The 14,386-nt window shown below is 39.9% G+C and overlaps 1 protein-coding gene across 1 annotated transcript in view; it reads left to right on the top strand.

Annotated features, from left to right (window-relative positions):
- GABRA3 (gamma-aminobutyric acid type A receptor subunit alpha3) overlaps positions 1-14,043 on the top strand; it is a 285,447-nt gene extending 271,404 nt beyond the window's left edge. Inside the window, exon 10 of the mRNA XM_028841928.2 lies at positions 11,685-14,043. Coding sequence (XP_028697761.1) covers positions 11,685-12,020 — 336 coding nt within the window. The 3' untranslated portion in view covers positions 12,021-14,043. The remainder of the gene's footprint in view (positions 1-11,684) is intronic.
- The last annotated feature ends 343 nt before the right edge of the window (positions 14,044-14,386 follow it).

Raw genomic sequence — 14,386 nt, 5'->3', positions numbered from 1 at the left:
AATATGCTACACCACATTAACAGAAGGAAGTCCAAAACCAGTTCGTCATCTCAATAGATGCAGAAAAAGCATTTGACAAAATTCAACATTCTTTCATGATAAAAGAAAAACCTGTCAACTAATTAGATATACAAGAAATGTACCTCATCACAATAAAGGCCATATATGACAAACCCACAGCTAACATTATACTCAATGGTAAAAAGTTAAAAGCTTTTTCTCTTAGTAACAAGACAAGCATGTCCACTCTCACCACAGTATTGGAAGACCTATCCAGAGCAATTCAACAAGAGAAAGAAATAAAAGGTATCCAAATTGGAAAGGAAGAAGTCAAATTGTCCCTGCATATGGATGCCTGATCTTATATATAGAAAACCCTAAAGACCCTACAAAACAAACAAACAAACAAACAAAAACCTGTTAGAACAGATGTGATGGCAGGCTCCTGTAGTCCCACCTACTTGGGAAGCTGAGGCAGGAGAATGTTGTGAACCCGGGAGGCGGAGCTTGCAGCAAGCTGAGATCTGCCACCACACTCCATCCCAGCCTGAGCGACAGAGCGAGACTCCGTCTCAAAAAAAAAACAAAAACAAAAACAAAAACAAAAACAAAAAAAAAGAAAAGAAAAGAAAAGAAAAAAAGTTGAACTCACAGAAGCAGAAGGTAGAATGGTGGTTTGGTGGTTACTGGGGACTGGAAGTCAAGGGTAGTTGTTGTAGTAAAATACAAAATTTTACTTAGATAAGAATAAGTTCAAGAGACCTATTGTACAACAAGGTGACTGTAGTTAATAGCAATGTTCTGTACTCTTGAAGACTGCTAAGAGTAGATTTTAAATGTTCTAATCACAGAAAATGATAACTGTGTGAGGCAATGCATATGTTAATTAGCTCAATATGGCCATTCCATAACGTACACATATTTCAAAACATCATTTTGTACATGATAAATATATGCAATTTCATCTGTCAATTAAAAATGAATGAATAGAAATAAAAATTATAAAAAGTGAAGTACTAAAGTGACAACTGCGCAGCAGGCAAATTTGCAAAGGAACCAGTCCAGTTTGCAGATGGATACTAGAGGGATTTATATAGTCATTTATAATGTTATCACCACTGGTTATTGATAGAACTAAAAATTTTGCTATAATTGTAGTAGAGGATTCAGGAAGGGTTACATTTGTGAAATAAATCATTATTTATCATGAAAAGACAACTGGTAGTAAGCAAAACTGGTAGCAGTATAAATATATTGTATAAAAGTATAGAAATAACTATTAGAAGTATTAATATCACCTAAGAGAATTAAAAATAAACACCTACAAGGGGCTGGACAATGGGTTTGGGTGCATTGGGGTAAGGGTTTCTTGATTTTAATAAGTTATCAACTTCAATTTTTAAAACTATGTCCATTACTACTTTAAGTTATTCAACATCAAAAATAATAAAAGGAAAGTTAAGTGAAAAAACAAATCTCAACATTTAAAAAGAGGAAAATTATTCTTAGAACCATTTGCAAAATTTATATAACTTCTTGTATAAATTTTGCAAAAAAATAGTAATGCTTGGACTCTCTTTTTTTGTTTTCAAATGGTGCTGGGAAAATTGGCTAGCCATAAGTAGAAAGCTGAAAATGGATCCTTTCCTTACTCATTATACGAAAATTAATTCAAGATGGATTAGAGACTTAAATGTTAGACCTAAAACCACAAAAACCCTAGAAGAAAACCTAGGTAATACCATTCAGGACATAGGCATGGGCAAGGACTTCATGTCTAAAACACCAAAAGCAACGGCAACAAAAGCCAAAATTGACAAATGGGATCTTATTAAACTAAAGAGCTTCTGCACAGCAAAAGAAACTACCATCAGAGTGAACAGGAAACCTGCAGAATGGGAGAAAATTTTTGCAATCTACTCATCTGACAAAGGGCTAATATCCAGAACCTATAAAGAACTCAATCAAATTTACAAGAAAAAAACAAACAACCCCATCAAAAACTGGGCAAAGGATATGAACAGACACTTCTCAAAAGAAGACATTCATACAGCCAACAGACACATGAAAAACTGCTCATCATCACTCGCCATCAGAGAAATGCAAATCAAAACCACAATGAGATATCATCTCACACCAGTTAGAATGGCAATTAATAAAAAATCAGGAAAGAACAGGTGCTGGAGAGGCTGTGGAGAAATAGAAACACTTTTACACTGTTGGTGGGACTGTAAACTAGTTCAACCATTGTGGAAAACAGTGTGGCGATGCCTCAAGGATCTAGAACTCGAAACACCATTAGATGCAGCCATCCCATTACTGGGGATATACCCAAAGGATTATAAGTCATGCTGCTGTAAAGACACATGCACACGTATGTTTATTGCAGCACTATTCACAATAGCAAAGACTTGGAATCAACCCAAATGTCCATCAGTGACAGACTGGATTAAGAAAATGTGGCACATATACACCATGGAATACTATGCAGCCATAAAAAAGGATGAGTTTGTGTCCTTTGTAGGGACATGGATGCAGCTGGAAACCATCATTCTCAGCAAACTATCGCAAGAATAGAAAACCAAATACCGCATGTTCTCATTCATAGGTGGGAATTGAACAATGAGATCACTGGGACACAGGAAGGGCAACATCACACACCGAGGCCTATTGTGGGGAGGGGACGGGGGGAGGAATAGCATTAGGAGATATACCTAATGTAAATGACGAGTTAATGGGTGCAGCACACCAACATGGCACATGTATACATATGTGACAAACATGCACGTTGTGCACATGTACCCTAGAACTTAAAGTATATTAAAAAAAGAAAATAAAAAGAGGAAAATTATTCTTAGAACCATTTGCAAAATTTGTATAACTTGTATAAATTTTGCAAAAAAGAAATAATGCTTGGACTCTATTTTTTTATTTTGAAATGCTCCAGAATAAAATTTTATCTTTTTTACATTGGAGAAAACATTCACATTCTCTTTAAACCTTGGAAAAGCTTAGTTTCTTGTCCTTAATGGCTTTTAAGTCTATGGGTCATTCCTGCAATTGTAGCCACAAGTCAAGTCACCCCTTGGTATTTCTTTGTTGGGTAAATAACATTCAATATGGGTTAAGTTTTACTCATAAACTGGTGGTTTTCCTACCTTGCTCTGCAGTAGGTATAAGTGGCCTGACAGTAATCATAGTCTCGATTGAAATACACACACATACACACACACACACACACACACACACACACACACACGGCAATTATTTCTGGAATACCTGTGGCATGCAAAACTAAACCACATGGTCCCAGCACTCAGGAGCTAATGGTCTAAGAAAAGTAAGGCATATATCCATATATATATACACACATATACAGACAGAGCACTGATATAGGACCAAATGCTGAGTGTCACAGGAGAGATAAATCCAAAATGCTTCCTCTCTATTTTGTTCTGTTTACCTTACTGAACACTTGACTGTTTCCTAAAAAATCTACTGCCCTTGCAAGTGGAAGCCACTCCTTCATTCCCTCCTGCTGCTTCCAGGCCACTGTTTACTCCTTTACTTCATGCAAAACGTTTCGTCCTTTGATGTTCACTTCATCTGGCTTTATCACTCTATTTTTCTTCATCTTGCTCAACTTACCAATATTACTGTATTCTCTCATTACTGTATTCATTTCATATATAGGATTTCTACAACCAGTTCACTTTATTTGCAACTGCCCCAAGTTCTCTCTTTGTTTTTCAGTTGGATGACTCCTCTGACATCATAAACTAGAATTGAGCCTATTAAATGAGGTCTGGATTGTCCCATTTACCAGGCACTGCTACTGTTTCCAGGACTAGGCAAAGGTTTCAGAAATGAACTAATCTAACTGCCTGTATATTTGTTCTAGTGTTTTGTTTTTGTTTTCGTTTTTTGTTGTTTTTTTCTTGTTTTGTTTTTTCAGAAAAACTGACAGTAAGTCAGCTAATTGTGTTAGTATTTTTGGAACTGTTACTTGACATCAGAAGAGTTTTGTAATGAAAGTTGTGGACACACGAGGCCATATGTTCCACAAGGCTCGCCTCCATGTCATCCTTGGTCAATACCCAAATTGTAGTTTTCTCTATGGTTATTTATCCTCCCCTCACTTATCCTTATCCTCTTCTGTGTGTTTTTTTTTTCTTGACTTATTCTCCTACTCCTCATAAACTGTCCCTCACTTCCCTCAGGAACTCCTGTTCATGGGAAGACAGAACATTCTGCACCAGCAGCTTCTTCACTGAATGACCCATCCACCTCCTGTTTTAACTGACATGTGATTCTCAGTTGAGACTTCCTTCCAACTGCTTTCCTGCTTGGTAGAAGCTGTTAATCTGATTCCCATTTTCCAGAAGTGTAGTTTACATCATCTTAATCCCCAGTACTGCTTTCAGACCATTACTCTCTCACTCTTTTACATTAAAGATGTCTTCATTGAAGTGTCAACTCCTCACTTGGATTCTCATACATCAGGATTTCCTGTTTTTCTTGTTCATCCTTGGTATTTTCTTTGCACTATCGTTGTCTTCTTTCCAGCACTAAACGTTAGACCATTTCAGGGCAGATCAGTCAGATCTGCAGACCAGTCAGCAGTCAGATCTCTTTTTTATTTTCTGATTCTGTACTCACTTCTCAAGCGACCTCATTCAATCCCAAGACATTGAATCAATGGCCATCTAGAGGCGAACAACTCCCAAATATGTATCTCTAGCCCAGACCTTTCCCCTGAGCTGCAGACTGATATATGTAACTGTGTACGTCTCTATTAGGATTATATTCCTATTGGGATGTCTGATAAAAATGTAATTCTTATATCCAAACACAACTCCTCCTCTTCCCCCTAAACCTGCTCTTCTTCAAGTCTTCCCAGCACAGCCAATAATGTCACTATTCTTCCAGACGCTCAGGTCAAAAACCTGGAATCCATTCTTAATTCTTTTGTTTTTCTCACCTGCCCCCCACTCTGCTCTCAGAAAATCCAAACCTAACTCATCAGCAAGTCCTGACTCCTCTACATTCACAATATAACTTGAATCTGTCTACTTTTCTCCATATCTAACATTCAACACACCACACCTCTCACTAGCCTCATTAGGACTAACATCCTAATTTTAGTCCTCTACTTTCATGGCTACAAATCTGTTCTCTGCCCAACAGTAGGGGAGATCAATTAAAATAGTAAATTATAAAAATTCTGCTCCAAATATTTTAATGGCTTCCCACTACATTTAGATCAAATTCCATTATTCTTACCATGGTGCTCAAAACCTTCCAGGATCTTGTCCTTAGATCTATGATGGTACCTTTTAGCATCTTTTTTGAATTTTCATTCACTCCACTCACTCATCCCATAGTGGCCTCCTTGATGATTCTTTTTATTTATTTATTTATGTGTTTGTTTGTTTATTATTTATTTATTTATGAGATGGAGACTCGCTCTGTCACCCTGGCTGGAGTACAGTGGCACAACCTCTGCTCGCTGCAACCTCCATCTCCTGGGTTCAAGCGATTCTCCTGCCTCAGCCTCCTGAGCAGCTGGGACTATAGGCATGTACCACCGTGCTCGTCTAATTTTTTTGTATTTTTAGTAGAGATGGGGTTTCACCGTGTTAGCCAGGATGGTCTCGATCTGACCTCATGATCTGCCCGCCCCAGCCTCCCAAAGTGCCTGGATTACAGGCATGAGCCACCGTGCCCAGCCTCCTTGATGATTCTTGATGAATCACTTTCATTCCAAGCCCAGGTACTTTGTCATTACCATTCTTTATGAAATGTTTATTGTTGAGATCTTTTCACAACTTGCTTTCTTATTTTGTTCAGGTCTCTACTTACCTTCTCAGGCAGACCTTCTCTCACTAGCATTCATCATCTTTTTCTTCACTGCCCTGCTTTATGTGCTTCCATGATAATTCTCACCTCCTGACATTACATTGCTTTATGTATTTGTTTGCTTCTATGTTTATTACATGTCCTCCCTCCCCCTCACTGGAATGTGAACTCCTTTAGGGCAGGAGCTGTGTTTTACCACTTATTCCTGCACCCCAACCACCTAGCACAGAACCTGTCACATTGTAGACACAGAAAATATTAAATAAATGGATGATTTCCTATGTTTTCCTTGCTTCTCTATTCAGCATAGGTACCGTAGTGTATCACTGCAGTCACTCACCAGCACTCTTGACCTCCCTAGTCACTTCAATCCAAGTCCTCTATTTCTCTCTGAAAAAAAAAAAATCCATTGCTATTGATGGGTTGGTGACATTAATGAGTGTATTTTTGAATTCTGCTGTTCCTTCAACCTATGCCTGCAGTTACTCTCTGTCCCTAATTAGTTCTGTCTTCTTTATCCTACAAAATCTGGTTTAAATCAGCCAGGCGCGGTGGCTCATGCCTGTAATCCCAGCACTTTGGCAAGCCAAGAATTGAGTACAGATTCAGAAAAAAACACCTGAGGTCAGGAGTTCAAGACCAGCCTGACCAAATGGAGAAACCCCCTTCTCTACTAAAAATACAAAATTAGCCAGGGATTGGGCTGGGGGTGGTGGCACATGCCTGTAATCCCAGCTACTCAGGAGGCTGAGGAAAGAGAATTGCTTGAACCCGGGAGGCAGAGATTGCAGTGAGCCAAGATCACGCCATTGCACTCCAGCCTGGTCAACAAGAGCGAAATTCCATCTCAAAAAAAAAAAAAAAAAAATACACACACACACACACACACACACACACACATACATACATACATACATATATTCTAGTTTAAATCTTTACTATTTATTTTACCTTCCTCATGGGGAATGTAGAAGCCATTGTATGAGATTTCCCTCAACCTACTGGGCTCCTTTCTCTCCACCAAAATATAGATGGTATCTAATCTCATCCACTCTTTCCTTCTCAGCTGTGATCTAGACCTGGGAAATTCCACACTTATGCTCTAGATAACCCCCTCCCCCCGCCTTTTCAGGAAGGTGGTACAAGTGATTATTTTTCTTTCATCTGCATTTTCTCTCCTTTCCATTGACTTACTTGACCTTTCCAAATTCTTTCTTCTCTTGAACTCCCTTGATTCGTTATTTATGCCCCTCTGAATGTTTCTAATTTGTGCCTTCTCCCTTATGTTTTAATTCTCTCTTATTTTAATTAACCTTCCTCATTAAACTAGATTTCCTGAGGGTAGGGTCTCTGATTTATCATATGTGTGTGTGTGTGTGTGTGTGTGTGTGTGTGTGTGTGTATACACATAATGGTAAATATATATAACCTTAACCAATTTGAATTGTGTAGTTCAGTCCCATTAAATACATTCACATTGCTATGTAGTCTCCTGAACCCTTTTCATCTTGCAAAACTGGAAATCTGTATTCATTAAACAATAACTCCCCATTCCTTTCTGCCCTAGCCCCTGGCACCCACCATTATGCTTTCTGTCTCTATGAATTTGCTACTCTAGATATGTCATAGAAGTGAAATCACATAACAATTATCCTTTTGTGACTGGCTTATTTCATTCAGCAACCTCAAGATTCATGTCTGTTGTAGTATGTATCAGAATTTCCTTCCTTTGTGAGGTTGAATAATTGTGAATGGAATGAATTCATTGTGTGTGTATATCACATTTTGTTTATTGTTCTCTCAATGGACACTTGGATTGCTTCCACCATTTGTCTATTGGGAGTAATGAAGCTATGAACATGGGTATGCAAATATCTCTTTGAGACCCTGCTTATAATTTGGGGATATATACTCAGAAGTGGAACAGCTGAATCATATAGTGATTCTGTTTGTAAGTTTTTGAGGAACCATCACAACATTTTCCATAGTGGTTGCACCATTTTACATTCCCAATAGTGCACAAGGGTTTCAATTTCTCCATATCCTTGCCAACACTTGATATTTTCTGGGGTTTTTTTTTGGTAGTACCCATCATAATGTGAGGTGGGGTCTCATTGCTTTGATTTGCATTTCTGATTAGTGATGTTTAGCATATTTTCATGTGATTTTTGGCCATTTGTAAATCTTTTTTGGAGATATGTCTACTCAAGTTCTTTGCCCATTTTTAAATTGCCCCATTTTAAATTGAGTTGTTTGGGTTTTTGTTGCTGGTTTTATTCATCTGTGAATCCCACATAGCATATATTCCATTGCTTTGCTCCACTTCTGCCCCACGGGCTCAGAAAAGCTGAGCACCTGCAAGGGGGTTGACACAGAGGCACTGGACCATGTAAGTATATACTCTGAGGTTCTAGTTGAGTTTCACCTTTAGAGACAATTGACAGAAGTATCATCGGAGGAAGACTTGAGTGGGACATGCATTTCTCTATAAAAGTTTTCATTGCCTCATCACAAACCCACTAGATTTTTAGAAGTAAAGGCGTTCTTGTTCTGGATTCAAACTCCTTGCGAAATTTGGAGAAGTCAATTTCCACTTTTTGGTTAGGAAATTGCCCTAGGCTGAACTTTGGAGACATGCTGTCTATGCATCAAAGGTCAAGACTCAGGGGAAACAAACAAGAAGTCATACTGATAATCTTCAATAGTGGGTATTTTTTCATTCAGTAAACATCCATCATTTGCCTAAGAGCCAGATACTTGGCTAAGGGATAGGAATAAAATGACAATTCGGTCAAAGTTAAGTCATCTCAGTCTGTATATATCAAGGAGAATTACTGGAAAACTAGGTGTAGAAATGGGTAAATATTACCATTAATCTATGGCTTGTTTTCCTATTTTCTTGAAACTCAAATTTTGCCTTGATTTCCTTCTTTAATGATTTAGGTAAAAAATTGTAGTGGCTGATTAAAATGTGTCATGTTGAAAATGGTGGAAGAAATTAAAAGGTAATTTTCCCTTACTACTTAAAAAATCTGTGATTAACTTGATTGCTACTTCTCCCCATCTATAGAACATAAAGTGCTTATGGAGCTAAAAAAAAGTATTCATTGTTCAGAATCATTGTTTCAGAGACTTGGTCATAGCCAGTTTATAAGACGGTTAAGTGGAATGACATATGTAAAAGCTTCTAGAAAAGTCAGGGCAATATTTTCTTTCCTTTCTTTTGTCTTTTCTTTCTTTTCTATAATTTTTGGTCTACCCATGAGAAAAGAGTTTACTAAGCAAATTAATGAGCAAGTTGGCAAACAAGTAAAGCACCCTTTTATTTAATAGCAAAGACATTTAGCAGCAGGACTCTATTCACACAATGAATTTGCTAATTATAAATGAGTCCCATGTAGTATTTAAATAATTTACAAGGTTTTTAGAAACCTTAGAGTTCTGTCCCCCTTCCACTTGTAACAATGTGATTGCAATCCCCAAGGAGAAATAATATTGCTTTCAAATATCCTATTAGTCAGACTGTTCAATTTACGTAAACCAACATCCTCTCATCTGTCGCATTTCCCCTCCATGACTGAAAACACTGAGGCCAAAATAAGCAGACAGAGCAAGAGAGCATAGCATATAAGGCCTTTCAAGGACTTGCTGCTGCCTGTTTTACACAGCCTCAGTTTCTGCAACTCTTTGCCATGCACACTGTGGCCCAGCTACGGTAAACTTCTTGTCAACTCAAAAAACAGTGCCCTTGGCCAGGTGTAGTGACTTGCACATGTAATCCCAGTGCTTTTGGAAGCCAAGGTGGGAGGATCACCTGAAGCCAGGATTACAAGACCAGCCTGGGCAACATAGTGAGATGTCATCTCTAAAGTAAAAAAGAAAAAAATTAACTGGGCATGGTGGCACACGCCTGTAGTCCCACCTACTCAGGAGCCTGAGGCAGGAGAATCACTTGAGCCCAGGAGTTCAAGACTGTAGTGAACTATGTTCACACCAAGGCTCACCAGCCCAGGTGACAGAGCAAGACCCATGTCTCTAAAATAAATAAATAAAAAGGCCTTGGCTTATGTACTGGCCTTTGCCACATGCTCATCTGATGAGCTCCTGCTCATCTTTTGTGACCCAGACCATAAACTTCATTGCCTTCTCTGAGCCACCTTTTCCAATGCCAGCAGGTACTTTGTCCCTCCTTTGACCGAATTCCCATAGCACTTGGTGCAGATCTTTGAGAAGTCTGATCACATTCAATGGCAATGATGTGCTTAAAAGGCTTTCTCCCACACCCGAGTGTGAGCTCCTGGAAGACAGGGACTCATGTTTTACCCTTTCCATTTATCTCTAAGTACCTAGCATAGTCCTTGGCCCAGTAAGCATTCAGTAAATATTGGGGAAAAGTTATTAGGATCACAATAGTAAATGGCAGTTAGGTATAAAGGAGAAAAAATAAGAATGATGGGGACTCTGAAGTTAAGAAGAAAGGGTATATGAAGAGATTAGGAGACAAGGGGTCAGCAAGAGAGGATGGAAATAGAGGAACACACAAAGAAAGCAAGTAGGAAGTGAAGGAATAAAGAAGTGAAGCCTGGGTTCTGGGAAGCAAAGTAACATCAAGGATGGACTCATGAGGTGTGTGAAATTAGGGCATTTCTGAAGCTCATCTATACCCACTTTTCCCTAGAGCAAACTGGGATGGAAAGAAGAAAAGGCCAGAGTGAGGAATGAGGCAGCAAACCATCTATAGACCATGAGCTAGGCCACCGCATTTGGCATGGGGTTGGGGCTGGCCTCCTCCCCTGGCCCCTCCTGTTCTTCAGCTTCTCAATTCGTAACCAGGCCTAAGCGTTGTCTCCTCTTCTCTCTTCTGCACCAGGGGAGGCCCAGTGAGGCTCTCTGTATACACAAGTTCATACTGTATATGAGAGCAAATTGGCATGTGGGTGTGCTTTCTTCCCACTGGGTGAGTTTCTTTCACTCTTAAAAAATAAGCACAAAGGGCAGTGACATAGCAGCTCCCCATCTATCTCTGCCTTTGTTATGTCAGAGAGTCTTTTACATAGCTAGGTGGAAAGCCTTGGCCTGCTCCTGAGCTTGCTGAACAGTTACACTGTATGAAGGATTGTAATGTTGTTGTAATGGTGCATGTCAACATGCCATGGTATATATTGTCTTTATGACAAAATGACTTTTCAGACTCACCAAGCTCTCTTCCTCACAGAAGATGTGTCACTTGATGGTCACGGCCTTTTGGAGTTAATCCTCGGGTAACCAAAAAGTGTCTGGAGCCTATAGAAAGCAGCACAGTGCAGCCCTGGATAAAAATCTCTCACCAGATTGCAAGTTAGGCTCTGCCATTTTGTCTGAGGCTGTTTTCTCATCTGTCAAATGAGAGTAATCTCATCCACCTACCTCATAGGAGTTGCTCTGAGGATCAAATTACATGATATATAAGATTCTACATGTAACAAACGTTCCACAGTTTATTGGCAATTTCTAGCTCCATTCTCTCATCTGATCCTCTAAACAATCCTGAAAATTATTTTGATCCTCATTTTACAGATGAAGAAACTGAGACATGAAGAGGAAAAGTGACTTAGCCAAAGCGACATAGCTAGTAAGCCAGGGTGATCCACATTTCCTGTTTTCATACACATCTTCAGTTATTCCTTGACACAAACCTGGCTACTAGTGCTATTGGCTACATGGCCCCTGTTTCTTAACTTCCCTCATGGCTCCTCCTCCCTGTAGCCTCTGAAGGTTCTCTGTGTAATGAATTAATTAGCTTTGTTTTTTTCTCCCTTTCTCCCCCTCTTTTTCCCGGCCTCTAGAAGAAAACACCAGCAGCCCCAGCAAAGAAAACCAGCACCACCTTCAACATCGTGGGAACCACCTATCCCATCAACCTGGCCAAGGACACTGAATTTTCCACCATCTCCAAGGGCGCTGCTCCCAGTGCCTCCTCAACCCCAACAATCATTGCTTCACCCAAGGCCACCTACGTGCAGGACAGCCCAACTGAGACCAAGACCTACAACAGTGTCAGCAAGGTTGACAAAATTTCCCGCATCATCTTTCCTGTGCTCTTTGCCATATTCAATCTGGTCTACTGGGCCACGTATGTCAACCGAGAGTCAGCTATCAAGGGCATGATCCGCAAACAGTAGATAGTGGTGGCAGTGCAGCAACCAGAGCACTGTATACCCTGTGAAGCATCCAGGCACCCAAACCCCGGGGCTCCCCTTCATGTATTTCAGGATTCTTCTTTTTACCCCTCTACCAAGCTGTGACTCTCAATTCATATTTATGAATCTCTATGAAAAAGAAACTACAGAAAAATTACTTGTCCCTCCAATATTGCTCAGTATAACCCCATCAAAGCCAAACACTGCCATTTGTCCAGTTGCTCATTTTAGTCTGCCAGTCTCCCCTAGCTGAGGGCACTGCATGTATTTTATTGCACTCTGCCCACTGCAAAAAGAACAAGAGATTCTACTCTCTATAGTGGAAGCCTTGGCTGTTTGAGAGGCCCAGAACAAGGAGAATTGTTGACTGGCCATCTAGATCAGATGATTCTAACTTACTAGGCAGCCAGGTTGGGCCATGCCATGTGATCCTGCGTGCCACCTCCCCTGCCTTCAGCAAGGCCTACTAGGCATAAGTACTGATAGCAAAGTTGGGAGTCAATTCTATACCCCCAACCCATTTCTTAGTTTGGAAATCAGTGGGGACAATTGGTACCAACCACCGTCTACCATGTATGGCCAAAATAAATAGAACTAGCTATGCCAGCCTGGCGCCAAGATGGTTGGTGCCCTGCCATGTCCAGCCCCTTAGGAAAATAGTCCCCTCCTTGGTACATCTCTCCTCCAGAAGATCTTCCCCCACTGCCTTTGACACCCTTGTAGCCAACTGAGCACTACTTAATTTGGACTCATTACCACCTGTAAACTTTCCAGGAAAAAAATGATCAAGTATTTTTTATTTAAATAAAAAAGTTACAAATAGAAACAAAGTGATCTAGATTTAAAACAACAACAACAACAACAAAAAAACAAAAACAAAAGAAAACACTTTTTTTAAATATGGGAGAGATATAAAAGTCATCTCCCTGCCAAGGCAACTAGCCTATACTGGATTGGGCAAGAGATTTGGAGTGGATGGTAGTTGAGGATTGAAGTCTAGCTCAAAAGAGAGGGCTACTGGCAGATGAAAGTCAAATTCTTCCTTCCGTACACTCCACATTCCACACCCTGGCCCAGGCATTTTTGTCCCACCATATCGGGAACCTCTGGTCCTCTGTTGATGCCGATTCTATGAAGGGTGAATTGGAAATTCATACAAATAAATATCTCTAGTCAATATTGAGTCAACTAGATCATTAACTTTATTGACAATTTTATAATATATTATTTAGAGGCCATTTGTTCTTAATCTTAACGTGAGTAAAAGACACAGGTGTAAATATGCAATTTTTATAAGGTAGATAAACTGAATCCCAGAAGTTTGAATGATTTGCCTAGGCTCCTTACAAGTTAATAAAGAGCTATCATGTGCCCCTTTCCAAAGGCCAAAATAAAGGGCTGAGAAGCCAGGTCCACCGTGACCTCAGAATCAGCACGATCTCAGCGGGCCTTCTGGGTCATTAGTGGAACTTGGTTGGGCACCAAAAAGGTTTTTAGAAAGTTACAACGTGTCACCCAAGAAGATCACTTTTAATAGTCTCAGCCCAAGAGAATGAGACTGTTTATGATGATAGCCCCAGCCACTTTGGCTCTGAATACCTGCACTAGTCCAGAGTATCCTAGAAGCCCAGGGTAAAGTTACGAGGGCACCACAAGCAGATTCTCCTTGCCCACCCGCTGAACAAAGCTCCTAAGGGGTGTATCATTAGCTGCTGGTTGCCTTTTCATCCATCTTTTCCCCATCCCCTGCTTCCTTGCCATTGCTGGGATAATGCATGCCAGTCCCATTATTCCTAAGAGTGTGTCTGTAGGTAAATTCATGACTAGAAGAGTGTAGTCTTGTGGATATGTGGGGATATGGGGGGGGGGTGGGAGGGCGGGGCTGTTAATGATTGTCTTAAGGAACTTAGAATGGAAGCCTGATCTTTGCCTCTCTATAGAAATTTTGTTTCCAAATGCTTTGGTGCAATGTTTAGCTGCTGTTTATTAAACCCTTTCTGAATTGTACTTGGTCTGCAGAACTTTCTTTGGTCACTCTTTGCCTAACACAGACAGTACTATGTTTTTGACTTTCACCCCCAATCTCATGCCACCATTACTTTCCGCTTCTTAACAACCACTATAATTAAGATGGAAGAAAGGTACCCCTAGAGTAAGAAATGTATTACAATGATCCGAAGTGAAACTCGTGTGAAAACATAGCTTTGATTGACTCAAGGGTCTCATTACCCAATATGAAATATTATGAAAAAGCTGTATTGCTTCTTCTGCTAAATTCACCCACTCCCAGGAAATAGAGAAATGTATGTTCATTGTAATTCTGAAAGATTTCTCTTTTTCATGGCCTA

The sequence above is a fragment of the Macaca mulatta genome, chromosome X (assembly GCF_049350105.2).
Source record: "Macaca mulatta isolate MMU2019108-1 chromosome X, T2T-MMU8v2.0, whole genome shotgun sequence".
NCBI lineage: Eukaryota > Metazoa > Chordata > Mammalia > Primates > Cercopithecidae > Macaca > Macaca mulatta.
This window is presented reverse-complemented; position numbering and strand designations above follow the sequence as displayed.